Source organism: Lonchura striata, chromosome 30 (genome assembly GCF_050655825.1).
Source record: "Lonchura striata isolate lonStrDom1 chromosome 30, ASM5065582v1, whole genome shotgun sequence".
NCBI classification, from domain to species: Eukaryota; Metazoa; Chordata; class Aves; order Passeriformes; family Estrildidae; genus Lonchura; species Lonchura striata.
The window spans coordinates 8,004,157-8,017,848 of NC_140732.1; the positions used below are offsets into that span (position 1 = coordinate 8,004,157).

General features: G+C 65.4%; 1 protein-coding gene across 1 annotated transcript in view; it reads right to left on the reverse strand.

Moving 5' to 3' along the window:
- PNPLA6 (patatin like domain 6, lysophospholipase) overlaps positions 1–13,692 on the reverse strand; it is a 32,758-nt gene that overhangs the window by 10,591 nt on the left and 8,475 nt on the right. The window contains exons 9-28 of the mRNA XM_077787670.2: positions 12,806–12,965; positions 11,315–11,395; positions 10,231–10,359; positions 10,069–10,149; positions 9,865–9,973; positions 9,682–9,768; positions 9,501–9,598; positions 8,364–8,576; positions 7,761–7,838; positions 7,066–7,271; positions 6,254–6,385; positions 6,055–6,178; positions 5,651–5,764; positions 5,212–5,287; positions 4,986–5,126; positions 4,340–4,403; positions 3,271–3,439; positions 3,010–3,192; positions 2,802–2,920; positions 1,248–1,404 (exon numbers count right to left, since the gene is read on the reverse strand). Of these exons, the coding sequence (XP_077643796.2) occupies positions 1,248–1,404; positions 2,802–2,920; positions 3,010–3,192; positions 3,271–3,439; positions 4,340–4,403; positions 4,986–5,126; positions 5,212–5,287; positions 5,651–5,764; positions 6,055–6,178; positions 6,254–6,385; positions 7,066–7,271; positions 7,761–7,838; positions 8,364–8,576; positions 9,501–9,598; positions 9,682–9,768; positions 9,865–9,973; positions 10,069–10,149; positions 10,231–10,359; positions 11,315–11,395; positions 12,806–12,965 (2,521 nt within the window). The remainder of the gene's footprint in view (positions 1–1,247; positions 1,405–2,801; positions 2,921–3,009; positions 3,193–3,270; positions 3,440–4,339; positions 4,404–4,985; positions 5,127–5,211; positions 5,288–5,650; positions 5,765–6,054; positions 6,179–6,253; positions 6,386–7,065; positions 7,272–7,760; positions 7,839–8,363; positions 8,577–9,500; positions 9,599–9,681; positions 9,769–9,864; positions 9,974–10,068; positions 10,150–10,230; positions 10,360–11,314; positions 11,396–12,805; positions 12,966–13,692) is intronic.

Consider the following 13,692-nt stretch of genomic DNA (forward strand, 5'->3'; position numbering starts at 1 on the left):
GACAAGATGAAGAATGAAAAAGGAGAAGGAAGAGGAAGAAAAAGGAGGAAAAGACAAAAAAATAGGATCAAAAAAAGGAAAAAGAGAAGGGAAAAAACCCAGAGCAGAAGAAAAAAGCAGAAGAATGAAAATGGAGCAGGAAAAAAGGAGAAGAGAGGAAGGAAAAGGAAAGGAGAGGGAAGAAGAGCAAGAGGAAGGAGAAGAACAGGAAGAGGTGGGTTAGAACCAGCTGGGCACAGGCCTGAGGGGGTCTCTGGAGTGGGGATGTCCCCGTCACCCACCCGGGCCCCGTGTCACCCACCCTGACCCACTCCCGTGTCCCTGTCACCCACCCTGGCCCCCTGTCACCCACCCTGACCCACTCCCGTGTCCCTGTCACCCACCCTGGCCCCCTGTCACCCACACTGGCCCTCTGTCACCCACCCTGACCCACTCCCGTGTCCCTGTCACCCACCCTGGCCCCCTGTCACCCACCCTGGCCCTCTCCTGTCCCCGTGGCACCCAGCCTGGCCCTGTGGCACCCAGCCTGGCCCCGTGGCACCCAGCCTGGCCCCGTGGCACCCACCCGGGCCCTGTGTCACCCACCCTGTCCCCATGTCACCCACCCGGGCCCTGTGTCACCCAGCCTGGCCCCGTGGCACCCACCCGGGCCCCGTGGCACCCACCCGGGCCCCGTGTCACCCAGCCTGTCCCCGTGGCACCCAGCCTGGCCCTGTGGCACCCACCCTGGCCCTCTCCTGTCCCCGTGGCACCCAGCCTGGCCCCGTGGCACCCAGCCTGGCCCCGTGGCACCCACCCTGGTCCTCTCCTGGTCCCATGTCACCCACCCGGGCCCCGTGTCACCCAGCCTGTCCCCGTGTCACCCAGCCTGTCCCTGTGGCACCCAGCCTGGCCCCATGGCACCCACCCTGTCCCTGTGGCACCCACCCGGGCCCCGTGGCACCCACCCGGGCCCTGTGTCACCCACCCTGTCCCCATGTCACCCACCCGGGCCCTGTGTCACCCAGCCTGGCCCCGTGGCACCCACCCGGGCCCCGTGGCACCCACCCGGGCCCCATGGCACCCACCCTGTCCCTGTGGCACCCAGCCTGGCCCCATGGCACCCAGCCTGGCCCCATGGCACCCAGCCTGGCCCCATGGCACCCACCCGGGCCCCATGGCACCCACCCTGTCCCTGTGGCACCCAGCCTGGCCCCATGGCACCCAGCCTGGCCCCATGGCACCCACCCGGGCCCTGTGTCACCCACCCGGGCCCACTCCCGCGCCCGCTGCTTGGTGCGCACGGCGCTGCGCTCCTCGGCGTAGAGCGCGCCGATGAAGGCGCCGATGGAGGTGCCGCCCACCAGGTCGATGGGGATCCCCGACTCCTCCATGGCCTTGATGACCCCGATGTGCGAGCAGCCCCTGCGGGGAGAAAAGGGGGATGGACCGGGAGAAAAGGGGGATGGACCCGGGAGAAAAACGGGATGGACCCGGGAGAAAAGGGGGATGGACCGGGAGAAAAGGGGGATGGACCCGGGAGAAAAACGGGATGGACCCGGGAGAAAAGTGGAGAGAAAAACGGGATGGACCGGGGAGAAAAGTGGGATGGACCCGGGAGAAAAGGGGGATGGACCCGGGAGAAAAACGGGATGGACCCGGGAGAAAAGTGGGATGGACCCGGGAGAAAAGGGGGATGGACCCGGGAGAAAAACGGGATGGACCCGGGAGAAAAGTGGGATGGACCCGGGAGAAAAGTGGGGAGAAAAACGGGATGGACCCGGGAGAAAAGGGGGATGGACCCGGGAGAAAAACGGGATGGACCCGGGAGAAAAGGGGGATGGACCGGGAGAAAAGGGGGATGGACCCGGGAGAAAAACGGGATGGACCCGGGAGAAAAACGGGATGGACCGGGAGAAAAGGGGGATGGACCCGGGAGAAAAGGGGGATGGACCCGGGAGAAAAACGGGATGGACCGGGAGAAAAGGGGGATGGACCCGGGAGAAAAGGGGGATGGACCCGGGAGAAAAGGGGGATGGACCCGGGAGAAAAGGGGGATGGACCCGGGAGAAAAGGGGGATGGATGGGGAGAAAAGGGGGATGGACCCGGGAGAAAAGGGGGATGGATGGGGAGAAAAGTGGGGAGAAAAGGGGGATGGACTGGGAGAAAAACGGGATGGACCGGGAGAAAAGGGGGATGGACCCGGGAGAAAAGGGGGATGGACCCGGGAGAAAAGGGGGATGGACCCGGGAGAAAAGTGGGGAGAAAAGGGGGATGGACCCGGGAGAAAAGGGGGATGGACCCGGGAGAAAAGTGGGATGGACCGGGGACATGGAGGCAGGGACATGGGGATACGGGGACAGGGACATGGAGACACAGAGACACGGGGACAGGAACACAGGCCACAGGGACAGGGGGACACGGGATACAGGGACATGGGGACTTGGGACACAGTGACACGGGACATGGAGACACAGGGACACGGGACATGGGGACAGGGGGACATGGGGACTTGGGACACAGTGACACGGGACATGGGATACAGGGACACGGGACAAGGGGACAGGGGGACATGGAGACACGGGAAAAGGGGACACGGGGACAGGGGGACAAGGGGACATGGGATACAGGGACAGGGGGACAGGGGGACACGGAGACACGGGGACAGGGGGACACGGGGACAAGGGGACAAGGGGACAGGGGGACATGGAGACACGGGGACAGGGGGACACGGGACAGGGGGACAGGGGGACAAGGGGACAAGGGGACATGGGGACAAGGGGACACGGGACAGGGGGACACGGGGACAGTGTTGTCCCACCTGGCGCCGCCGCCGCCCAGCACCAGGGCGATGGTGTTGCCGGTGAGGACACGCGCCAGGCGCGAGAAGTCGCTGTGCCGGTCGGCGCTCTTCTCGAACACCTTCTCGTACATCTCCCGCTGCGGGGCGGCGGGGACAGAGCCGGTGACAACGGCGGCCGTGGAGAAGGGCCGCGCCCCGGGGGCAGGGGTGGCGGGGGGACGCTCACCAGCTTGGCGGGGCCGCGGCGCGAGAAGACGCGCCGGGGGCAGCGGATGTGCAGGTGGCCCGAGCACCAGCTGCGCATGTTGAGCCACTCGACGGTGCGCGCCGGGCCGGCGCCGTCCTCGCGGTGCAGCAGCACCAGCTGCTTCAGCGCCCGCACCGCCGCGTTCTCCAGCATCTGCTCCAGCTGCGGCGGCACCGCCGCGAGGCCGCGTCAGCGCCGGGGCGCCGGGGCGCGTCCCGAGCGGGGTGTCGCGTGTCCCACCTCGCCCAGGGCGGGCTCCTGGTCGCCCAGCCCCACGATGAGGACGCAGTCGGCCTGGCGGATGCAGCGCAGCGTCCACGGCGTCAGCGTGCAGTCGGTCTGGTAGAGCACGATGCGGTGCAGGTCCTCCTGCTGCGCCAGCCAGCCCGACAGCCGGTACTCCTGCAGGCTGCCGCGGGCGCCCGGCCGTCAGCGGCGGCCGACGAGCGCTGACCGCGCCGATGACCGCGGCGATGACCACGGCACTGACCACAGCACTGACCGCTGACCGCGCCGCTGACCGCGCCGATGACCACGGCACTGACCGCTGACCACGCCACCAACCACACCACTGACCACGGCACTGACCGCTGACCACGCCACCAACCACACCACTGACCACAGCACTGACCACTGACCACGGCACTGACCGCTGACCACGCCACCAACCACACCACTGACCACGGCACTGACCACTGACCACGGCACTGACCACTGACCACGCCGCTGACCGCTGAGCGCAGCGCTGACCGCTTACCGCGGCACTGACCGCGCCGATGACCACGGCACTGACCGCTGACCACGCCACCAACCACACCACTGACCACGGCACTGACCACTGACCACGGCACTGACCACTGACCACGGCACTGACCGCTGACCACGGCACTGACCGCTGACCACGCCACCAACCACACCACTGACCACGGCACTGACCACTGACCACGGCACTGACCATGGCACTGACCGCAGCACTGACCACAGCACTGACCACAGCACTGACCGCTGACCGCGCCGCTGACCACGGCACTGACCACTGACCACGGCACTGACCACTGACCACAGCACTGACCGCTGACCGCGCTACTGACCGCGCCACTGACCACGTCACTGACCACAGTGCTGACCACATCACTGACCACGGAACCGACCACGCCACTGATCATGCCACTGACCACGCTGCTAACCACACCACCAACCGCACCACTGACCACGGCACTGACCCCGCCACCGACCACGCCGCTGACCACGCCACCAACCGCGCCACCAACCGCGCCACCGACCGTACCGCCAACCGCGCCACCGTTACCTCTCCAGAGCCGAGGAGCCCAGGCGGGCGCGGATGATGTCACTGGTGAGGAGCAGCGTGGGGCCTGTGGAGGTGGGGATGTGGTCATCACCATGACGTGGTCACCACTGTGCCATGGAGGCTGTGGTCACCTCCACGCCCAGGTCACCATGCCATGGTTGCCACCATGCCCACCATGCCCACCACAGCCATGACCAGGACCGCCCTGTGGGGCTGCAACCATCCCCGCCCCAGGCCACCAGGTCACCAGGCCATGGTCACCACCATGCCATGGAGGCTGTGGTCACCTCCAGGCCCAGGTCACCACCACACCATGGTCACCATCATGCTGTGGTCACCGTGCCATGGTTGCCACCATCCCACCGTGGTGCCCACAATGGCCAAGACGACCCTGTGGGGCTGCAACCATCCCCACCCCAGGTCACCAGGTCACCAGGTCTCCAGGCCATGGAGGCTGTGGTCACCTCCACACCATGGTCACAATCATGCTGTGGTCACCGTGCCGTGGTTGCCACCATGCCACCGTGGTGCCCACCACGGCCAAGACCACCCTGTGGGGTGCAACCATCCCCGCCCCAGGCCACCGGGGCGCCGTGACCCACGGTGGGTGGGTGACCGTCCGATGGTCGCCGCCGCGGCCGCTCACCGATGGCGTTGAGCGCGTGCTGCAGCTCCAGCGTGAAGGCCGCCATGGGCACCTCGTCGCACACGGGCAGCACCGCCACCGTCGACAGGTTGCTGGTGGGGTTGATGGGCTCCGAGCTGGAGGCCATGCCCAGGCCGGACCCTGGGTGGACGCCGAGGAGTGGACACGCCGCCCCGGTGACGGCCGCCAGCCCCGTGGAGGCCACCCCGTTGTGCCCAGGTTCTACCTGCAAAGGGCCCGCGGAGCTGCTGGAGGTTCCCCAGGATCTTCTGGCTCAGGAGGTGGATGAGGCGGGTGACCACCTGTGGGGACGGGGACAAGGACGGCCATCAGACGTGGCAGACACTCGTCAACACCCAAGTGTCCTACAGCGGTTTTTGGGTGCCACCACCACTGCCTGTCCTTGGAGAGACCTCTGGTGCCACCACTCCCCATTCTTCAAGACCTCAGGTGCCACCAACCCTCACTCTTGGGGACCTCAGGTGCCACCGCTCCCCATCCGTGAGAACCTCAGGTGCCACCACCACCACCCATCCTTCAAGACCTCAAGCGCCACCACCCCTTCCTCCAACAGCTTCAGGAACTCCTTAATTGAAGCTGGTTTTAATTAGAGCCACAGCCACCAGCCAGGGTGGTGGACATCTTGGGGGGACACCCGGGGGTACCTGCGGGTATCGGCGCTTGATGTTGTTGAGGGTCCCCTCGGGCAGCTTGGCCAGCTCCGTGTCCCTCACCGCGTGCACCGTGGTGGCCCGGGGCTGCCGCGTCAGCGCCTCCACCTGCGGCGGGGTGGTGGGGACGAAGCCATGGAGCCACCACCCGAGGAGGAGGAGGTCGGAGCACCGCCGTGTCCCCGGCGGGGTGGTGGGGACGAAGCCATGGAGCCACCACCCGAGGAGGAGGAGGTCGGAGCACCGCCGTGTCCCCGGCGGGGTGGTGGGGACGAAGCCATGGAGCCACCACCCGAGGAGGAGGAGGTCGGAGCACCGCCGTGTCCCCACCGAGGTGTCCCCACCACCGTGTCCCCAGCCAGGTGTCCCCACCCAGGTGTCCCCGGGGTGGCACTCACCACGCCCACCAGGTCGCCGCGGCCGTACTCGCCCACCAGCTCCTTCTTGCCGCTGCCCTTCTGGATGACGGAGCGCAGCCGCCCGTTGAGCACGATGTAGGTGCAGTCCGACTTGTCCCCCTGCCTGGGGACAGCGCCCGTGGCACCCCTCTGGTGGACCTCACCCAGTTGAGGTGGACACCTGGGTGTGGTGGCTCACCTGTAGAGCGCCCGCCCGGCCTCCACGGCCATCCAGTCGATGGCGAAGTCCATCTGGCGCACGAAGGGCGACATGCGCGCGGCCACGGTGTGGGCGACGCTCAGCACCACGCTGGGCTGCTCACGCATGATCCTGCGTGGGGACAGGGCAAGGTGGTGACCACAAAATGTCCCCCCGCCTCCACCGTGAGGTGGGGAGCTCCACAGAGCGGCCCAGGGAGGAGGGGAACCACCAGGATCATGGTGGCCTCGGTCGGGACACGCCGGAATTCCACCCTGGAGGTGGGAACGGTCCCTGGGGAGATGTTCTGGTGGTGGGACCATCCCATAGAGATGTGGGACCACCCCGAAGTGATGGGGAACCACCCAAAAGTGATGTGGGACCACCCCAAGGAGATGTGGGACCACCCCAAGGAGATGTGGGACCACCCCAAAGAGATGTGGGACCACCCCAAAGTGATGTGGGACCACCCCAAAGTGATGGGGAACCACCCTGAAGTGATGAGGAACCATCCCAATGTGATGAAGAGCCATCCCAAAGAGATGAGGGACCACCCCAAAGTGATGGGGAACCACCCCAAAGTGATGGGGAACCACCCAAAAGTGATGAAGAACCACCACAAAGTGATGTGGGACCACCCAAAAGTGATGAAGAACCATCCCAAAGAGATGAGGAACCACCCCAAAGAGACGTGGGATCCCCAAGGACACGGCGAGCACCGCGAAGCGACGGAGATCCACCAGGAGACGATGGGGTCACAGCCACACCAGGTCCTGGTGGCCCTCCAAGGACACCAAAGGACACAAACTCACTCGTAGAAGTCGGACTTGGAGATCTTGAGGAAGGTGCAGTCGCGGTTGGCCTTGATGGTGAAGATGAGGGGTTCCCCGGTGAGCACGGCCAGCTGTCCCACCATCTCGCCGGGCTGCGTCAGGAACAGGCACACGTCCTCCTCCTTGTCGATCATGCGCTGGTACACGTGCAGGCACCCCCAGAGCACGAAGTGCAGGCTCACGTCCTGCCAGAAATGTCCCGTCACCGGGAGGTCCCACCACCACCACCACCCCACCTCCACGGCGCGTTCTTCTGGTTCTAGGGTGGTTTCTGCCCCACCACGAGGTGATGGTCCCCAAAACCCACCCGGTCACCCTGGTGTGGTGGTGGACCAAACAATTGCCACGTCCTGTCACCCTCCCAAAGTCACCCTGGAGTCATCTGAGTGGGATGACCCACCACACCACCACCCTTGTGGGTTCTTCTGGTTCTCGGGTGGTTTCTGCCCCACCACGAGGTGATGGTCCCCAAAATCCACCTGGTCACCCTGGTGTGGTGGTGGACCAAACAATTGCCACGTCCTGTCACCCTCCCAAAGTCACCCTGGCATCACCTGAGTGGGAGGTCCCACCACACCACCACCATGGTGGGTTCTTCTGGTTCTTCTTCTCACCACGCCGGTGGTCCTGGGGTTGTGGGGCAGGAAGAAGAGGTGACAGCTCCCAGAACCCACCTGGTCACCCTGGCGGGCGATGACCGTGCCGCCCTTAGCGTGGTGGAGCAGGACGCGGTTGTTGAGGAGAGAAGGGTCCTGGAAAGGAGAACGAGATCATTGTGGGGTCACCACGAGGGGATGGGATGACCAGGAGGCCGTGGAGGTCACCATGGGGATCATGGGGACAGAGAATGACCAGGAGGCCGTGGAGGTCACCATGGAGGTCACGGGGACAGAGAACGACCAGGAGGCCGTGGAGGTCACCATGGGGATCATGGGGACAGAGAACGACCAGGAGGCCGTGGAGGTCACCATGGAGGTCACGGGGACAGAGAACGACCAGGAGGCCGTGGAGGTCACCATGAGAGAATGGGATGACCAGGAGGTCACAGGGACAATGACCAGGAGACCATGGAGATTGGAGAGCACCATGAGAAGATGGGAACCCACCACAAAGTGATGACTGGAGACCACCCTGAGGACATCGGGACCATCTCAAAGCGATGTGGAACCACCATAAACGTGACTAAGACCACCACAAAGCCACCGGGGACCATCAGGAACCCACCAGGAACCCATCCTGAGCCCACAAAACCTCGCTGACCTCGTGGCCGCCCTCACCTCGATTTTCATGAGCTTGATGAGCTCCCGCTTGGCCTCCTCGAAGATGTCGCTGGTCTGGCGGCCCTGGTAGGGCCCGAAGGGACATGTCCCCGTGGCTGTCCCCGTGGTTGTCCCCGTGGCCGTGTCCTCCTCGCAGGAGCTGTAGTGGTAGATCCCCGAGGGCTGCTCCTCCAGCGTCACCGACTTGCGCTCCTTGGGCTCCTGGGACACCTGGGGGGGATTCGGGTGGGATTTGGGGTGGGAATTTGTGGGGATTTGGGGTGGGATTTAGGATGGCATTTAGGGGGGATCCGGGTGGGATTTGGGGTGGGATTTGGGGTGGGAATTTGTGGGGATTTGGGGTGGGATTCAGGGTGGATTTGGGATGGGATTCAGGGTGGGGATTAGGGGGAATTTGGGTGGGATTTGGGGTGGGGTTTGGGGGAATTTGGGGAGGGATTTGGGGTGGGAATTTGTGGGAATTTGGGGTGGGGTTTGGGGGAATTTGTGGTGGGATTTCAGGTGGGAATTAGGGGGAATTAGGGAGAATTTTGGTGGGATTCAGGGTGGGATTCAGGGTGGTAATTGGTGGGAATTTGGGGTGGGATTCAGGGTGGGAATTAGGGGGAATTTTGGTGGGATTTGGGGTGGGATTCGGGGTGGGATTTGGGGTAGGATTTGAGGTGGGATTTGGGGTGGGATTCAGGGTGGGATTTGGTGGGAATTAGTGGGAATTTGAGGTGGGATTCAGGGTGGGAATTAGGAAGAATTTTGGTGGGATTCAGGGTGGGAATTAGTGGGATTTGGGGTAGGATTTGAGGTGGGATTTGGGGTGGGATTCAGGGTGGGAATTTGGGGTGGGATTCAGGGTGGGAATTAGGGAGAATTTTGGTGGGATTCGGGGTGGGATTCGGGGTGGGAATTTGGGTGGGATTCAGGGTGGGAATTAGGGAGAATTTTGGTGGGATTCAGGGTGGGAATTAGTGGGATTTGGGGTAGGGTTTGAGGTGGGATTTGGGGTGGGATTCAGGGTGGGAATTTGGGGTGGGATTCAGGGTGGGAATTAGGGAGAATTTTGGTGGGATTCGGGGTGGGATTCGGGGTGGGAATTTGGGTGGGATTCGGGGTGGGATTCAGCACGGAGCCCCCCCGTACCTGCCCGAAGGCGCCGCTGCTGTCCTCCTGCAGCGACACCGAGATGCGCCCGCGCTCGTAGGCCATGTCGAAATCGGAGCGCGGACCCTTCTGGATGCCTGGGCGGGGTCACGGGGTGTCACCAAACGGGGACAAAGCCACCCTTGGGTGACAGCCACACAGCGGCAGGGCTGGCACCCACCAGAGATGTCCACGGGCATGGAGATGCAGCGGCTCAGCAGCGGCGGCGGCGCCGGCGCCTCCAGGCCGGCGGCTTTCATCAGCTCGGCTGCGGGACGAGACCCCCCCCAGAACCCCAAAAACTGAGCACGGAGACCCCAGAAATGCTCAGGGCGAGGGTCTCGGGACCTTCCCGGTGCCTCACCGGCGTCCCGGCCCTCGTCGGCGCTGCCCAGGCCGCGCTTGCCGTGCCGGACGGGGCTGGTGCGGGCGGCGTGGCCGGGCTGCGGGAAGAGCCGCAGGGGCTGCATGTCCTGGAGGGTTGGGGACATCAGAGGGACATCAGAGGGGCTGGGGGGACATCAAATCCAGCCCCCAGGAACCCCCCCAAACTTCATGCCGAACTCACGTGGCTGAAGAGCTCGTTGGTCAAGCCCAGGTAGTTGTGCAAGGCCAGGAAGGTGACGCGCTGCAGCCGCACCATGATGATCTGGGGTGGGGGACACGAGGCCACCGTGGGACCGCTGCCACCTCTGGGGACATCCCGGGGGTCCCCCAGAGCTCGGCTGACCTGCACGACCCTGACCAGGCTCTCGGGGTACTTCTCGAAGACGGCCGAGAAGGCCTCGACCGGCAGGCGCAGCACGGTGGAGTCGACGGCGGCGCGGGCGCACACCGTCCGGTACGGCCGCTGGTGGCCCTGGGGACACCGCGGGGTCAGGGGAGCCCACGGGGCTTGGGGACAGCTGGGGGAAGGTCATGGGTGGCACTGGGGTTTTGGGAGGTTGGGTTTGGGGTGGTCACGGTTGGGTTTGGGGTGGTCACGGTTGGGTTTGGGGTGGTCACGCTTGGGTTTGGGGTGGTCACGGTTGAGTTTGAGGAGGTCACGGTTGGGTTTGGGGTGGTCACGGCTGGGTTTGGGGTGGTCACAGTTGGGTTTGGGGTGGTCACGGTTGGGTTTGAGGTGGTCACGGTTGGGTTTGGGGTGGTCACGGTTGGGTTTGGGGTGGTCACGGCTGGGTTTGGGGTGGTCACGGTTGGGTTTGGGGTGGTCACGGTTGGGTTTGAGGTGGTCACGGTTGGGTTTGGGGTGGTCACGGTTGGGTTTGAGGTGGTCACGGTTGGGTTTGGGATGGTCACGGTTGGGTTTGGGGTGGTCACGGTTGGGTTTGGGGTGGTCACGGTTGGGTTTGGGGTGGTCACGGTTGGGTTTGGGGTGGTCACGGTTGGGTTTGGGGTGGTCACGGCTGGGTTTGGGGTGGTCACGCTTGGGTTTGGGGTGGTCACAGTTGGGTTTGAGGAGGTCACGGCTGGGTTTGAGGTGGTCACGCTTGGGTTTGGGGTGGTCACGCTTGGGTTTGGGGTGGTCACGCTTGGGTTTGGGGTGGTCACGGCTGGGTTTGAGGTGGTCACGCTTGGGTTTGAGGTGGTCACGGTTGGGTTTGGGGTGGTCACAGCTGGGTTTGGGGTGGTCACAGCTGGGTTTGGGGTGGTCACAGCTGGGTTTGGGGTGGTCACGGCTGGGTTTGGGGTGGTCACGGCTGGGTTTGGGGTGGCCACAGTTGGGCTGGAGGGGTCTGGGGACAGTTGGTGACACTTGGGGACAGTCTTGGTTGGGTCTGGGATGGCCACGGCTTTGGGGACGTGGCCGGTACCGTGATGACGTCGAGGATGCTGAGCAGGCTGTGGACGCTGTCCCCAGGGAACACCTCCTTCATCACCGTCTCCTTCCCGTCCTGCTGGGACACACCCCGTGTCCCCTGAGTGTCCCCGAGTGTCCCCCGGTGTCCCTTGGGTGTCCAAGAGTGTCCCCTGAGTGTCCCCTGGTGTCCCCTGAGTGTCCTCAAACATCCTTGGGGTGTCTCTGAATGTCCTTGGGGTGTCTCCAAGGTGTCCCCAACTGTCTGAGTGTCTCCTGGTGTCCCCAGTTGTCTCTGAGTGTCTGCTGGTGTCCCCCAGCTGTCCTTGGGTGTCTCCTGGATGTCCCCAGGCTGTCCCAAGACGTCCTTGGCTATCTCCTGTCTGGCTGTGGGCTGTCCCCGATGTCCCCAGGTTCCCCTGGCCGTCCCCATGTCCCCGGGTGTCCCCCGGCCATCCCCATGTCCCCAGCTCTCCCCCGGCCGTCCCCATGTCCCCGGGTGTCCCCCAGGTGTCCCTGATGTCCCCAGGTGTCCCCCGGCCATCCCCATGTCCCCGGCTGTCCCCCGGGTGTCCCCATGTCCCCAGCTGTCCCCTGGCCATCCCCAATGTCCCCAGGTGTCCTCCGGCCATCCCCAATGTCCCCAGCTGTCCCCCAGCCATCCCCAATGTCCCCAGGTGTCCCCCAGCCATCCCCAATGTCCCCAGGTTCCCCCGGCCATCCCCAATGTCCCCAGGTGTCCCCTGGCCATCTCTGATGTCCCCAGCTGTCCCTTGGCCATCCCCAATGTCCCCAGGTTCCCCTGGCCGTCCCTGATGTCCCCAGGTGTCCCCCAGCCATCCCCATGTCCCCAGCTGTCCCCCCGGCTGTCCCTGATGTCCCCAGGTGTCCCCCGGCCATCCCCAATGTCCCCAGGTGTCCCCCGGCCATCCCCAATGTCCCCAGGTGTCCCCCCAGCTGTCCCCCAGCTGTCCCTGATGTCCCCAGGTGTCCCCCGGCCATCCCCATGTCCTCGGCTGTCCCCCAGCCATCCCCATGTCCCTGGGTGTCCCCTGGCCATCCCCATGTCCCCGGCTGTCCCCCGGGTGTCCCCATGTCCCCGGGTGTCCCCCGGTTGTCCCTGATGTCCCCGGCTGTCCCCCGGCCATCCCCAATGTCCCCAGGTGTCCCCTGGCCATCCCCATGTCCCCGGGTGTCCCCCGGGTGTCCCCATGTCCCCGGCTGTCCCCCGGGTGTCCCCATGTCCCTGGGTGTCCCCCGGCCATCCCCATGTCCCCAGGTGTCCCCTGGCTGTCCCTGATGTCTCTGGCTGTCCCCCGGCCATCCCCATGTCCCCAGCTGTCCCCCAGGTGTCCCCATGTCCCTGGGTGTCCCCCGGCCATCCCCATGTCCCCCGGCTGTCCCCTGGCCATCCCCATGTCCCCAGGTGTCCCCCGGGTGTCCCCATGTCCCCAGCTGTCCCCGGCTGTCCCCCAGCCATCCCCAATGTCCCCGGGTGTCCCCGCACCGCCTCGGTGAGCAGCAGCTCCAGCTTGCCCTCCTGCAGGACGTAGATGCTGGTGTCGGGCTGGCCGGGCCGGAAGACGTCCTCGCCCTGCTGGCACTGCTGGAACACCATGTGCTTGCACAGCTCCAGGAACAGCGGCTTCTCAAAGTGGCCCAGCACCCTGCGGGGACAGCGCCGTCACCCCGGGGACACGGGGGGGACACGGCGGGGACATGGGGACATGGGGACACCATGGGGACACGGGGACACCGCGGGGACAGCGCCGTCACCGCAGGGACATGGCGGGGACACCACGGGGACACGGGGACATGGGGACACAGGGACACCGCAGGGACACGGGGACACCATGGGGACATGGGGACACCGCGGGGACACGGGGACATGGGGACACGGGGACATGGGGACATGGGGACACCGCGGGGACACGGGGACATGGGGACACGGGGACGCCACGGGGACACGGGGACACCGCAGGGACACGGGGACAGCACGGGGACACGGGGACATGGGGACACCATGGGGACACCGCAGGGACACGGGGACACCGCGGGGACAGCGTGGGGACACGGGGACAGCGTGGGGACACCACGGGGACATGGGGACACCACGGGGACACGGGGACAGCGCCGTCACCACGGGGACACGGGGACAGCATGGGGACACCCTGGGGACATGGGGACACGGGGACACCGCGGGAACACGGGGACAGCACGGGGACACGGGGACACCGCAGGGACACCGTGGGGACACGGGGACAGTGCCGTCACTGTGGGGACACGGGGACAGCACGGGGACACGGGGACAGCGCGGGGACACCACGAGGACATGGGGACAGCTGGGTCACCGCAGGGACAGCACGGTCACCACAGGGACATGGGGACACCGCG